Source organism: Microtus ochrogaster, chromosome 2, assembly GCF_000317375.1.
Source record: "Microtus ochrogaster isolate Prairie Vole_2 chromosome 2, MicOch1.0, whole genome shotgun sequence".
NCBI classification, from domain to species: domain Eukaryota; kingdom Metazoa; phylum Chordata; class Mammalia; order Rodentia; family Cricetidae; genus Microtus; species Microtus ochrogaster.
In genome coordinates, this window is record NC_022010.1 from 13,606,425 (window position 1) to 13,608,207 (window position 1,783).

Here is a 1,783-nt window from a genome sequence, read left to right on the forward strand (position 1 = left end):
ATTAAAAGCAATGGCTGTTCTTCAGAGGTCCTGAATTCAATTCCCAGCACCCACATGGTGGCTCACAACCATCTAGAGTGGGATCGGAAGCCCTCTTCTGACCCAAAGGTATACATGCAGATAGAGTACTCATATACATAAAATAAATAAATCTTTTAAAAACCCAAGTCATAATTAGCATGTCAAAGCAACTACAAAATAGAACCTTAGACTAAAGATATGTGGAGATGTGCTTTAGTTTAATCTTGCTATTTTACTTTTTTTTTTTCAGGGTGAAAATCAGAGGACAAGTCAAAAAAAAAAAAAAACCAAAAATCAGTTTTCTTTTCAACATGTAAGTTCTAGGAACCAAACTCAGGTTGTCAGGCTTGGTGGTGAGCACCTTTACCCTCTCTCTGAGTCATCTAGATGGCCTTTAATTTAAAAACAAACCATTTATTTATTTTGTGTGTAGATGATAAGTTCCATGACATGAAGTTGGAGGAAAACTTTGCAAAGTCAGTTTTCTACTTCTACCCAGTGGATTCAGGTGTTTGATTCAATTCATCAGGCCTGGCTGTGATTGTCTTTATCCCAAACCAAAGCCACCCTGCAATCAAATACATAAATGTAAAGGGGGGGTGGCCATCTCAGCAGTTCTTTTTTGGTTTCTTGAGACTATTTAGATGCATTTTATTTTGTGTGTATGAGTTTTTTGCCTGTATGTATGTGCACATGTGTGTCTCATATTCATGAAGTTCAGAAGAGGATTCCTGAAAATGGATTTATAGATGGTTGTGAGCCATCAAACCTGGGTCTTAGCCAACAGCAGCAAGCACTACTAACTGCTGAACCATCTGTCCAGTGTGTGAGATGGTTCAATCACACAGACCTGTGATTGTAAAACCTAAAAATGCCTAAAATTAAGCAATAAGAAGAATAAAAGCATGCTGAAGAGAAACTCTGCTTGACTGCATTGGGAGCTCTCATGTAAAACAGAAACCTTTTCGTGGGGCGATGCTGCATCTTTGCTGATGAAGACACTCTTGGATGAGGTTCTTTTGTCTGGAGGGGGCTCTGGCTCATCTTCTTTCTCTGCAGACTTTGAGGAACCCAAACACTGGGAAGGCTGGATGGCAATGGGCTCACTGCAAGCAATAAGACCAAAGAGAAATAGTATCACACGCATGTCACTCATACATTTAAAAGTATGCTAAGAGGACAAAAAGTGCCAGGCATGTTGCCCATATTTATAATCTCAGCGCTTGCTAAGGAAGCTAAAGCAGGAAGATGGACCACAGTTTAGGCCAGTCTGAGCTACACAATAAGTTCCTTGCTAGGCTAGGGGATACAGTGACATGCTGTCTGAAGAAAAGGTAAACAGAGAGGTGGGATAAAAAAGAAGAATGTGACAGGGCCTTGCTATGCAACCCAGGATGGCCTCAAAGAAGCCCATGCTGGCCTGGAGCTCACACTCCTCCACCACAGCCTCTTGAGTGCTGGGCTAACAAGCATACATAGCACCTCTAGCTTAAACATGTTGTCTGAAAGGAAGTCAAGGTGACCTGACCAGAATATTATACATTAACACATGCTTTTGCAAGTAAAAATTAAAATCTGTAGTTCAGGATAACTATAAGAACAAGGAATTTCCCTCCTTCAAAAAGTACAGAAGTACCAAAGCCACAGAGAAACCCTGTCTCGAAAAAAAAAAAAAAAAAGTACAGAAGTAGGGCTAGAGAAATGGCTCACTAATTAAGAGCATCTGCTTTTTTTTTAAATTTTTTTTGTTTGTTTTCCAAGA

The 1,783-nt window shown here is 39.9% G+C and overlaps 1 protein-coding gene across 1 annotated transcript in view; it reads right to left on the reverse strand.

The window, feature by feature from the left end:
• Window positions 1-225: 225 nt before the first annotated feature.
• The window catches only part of Ccdc62 (coiled-coil domain containing 62), a 38,308-nt gene continuing 36,750 nt past the window's right edge, over window positions 226-1,783 (reverse strand). The window contains exon 10 of the mRNA XM_026788133.1: window positions 226-1,127. Coding sequence (XP_026643934.1) covers window positions 887-1,127 — 241 coding nt within the window. The 3' untranslated portion in view covers window positions 226-886. The remainder of the gene's footprint in view (window positions 1,128-1,783) is intronic.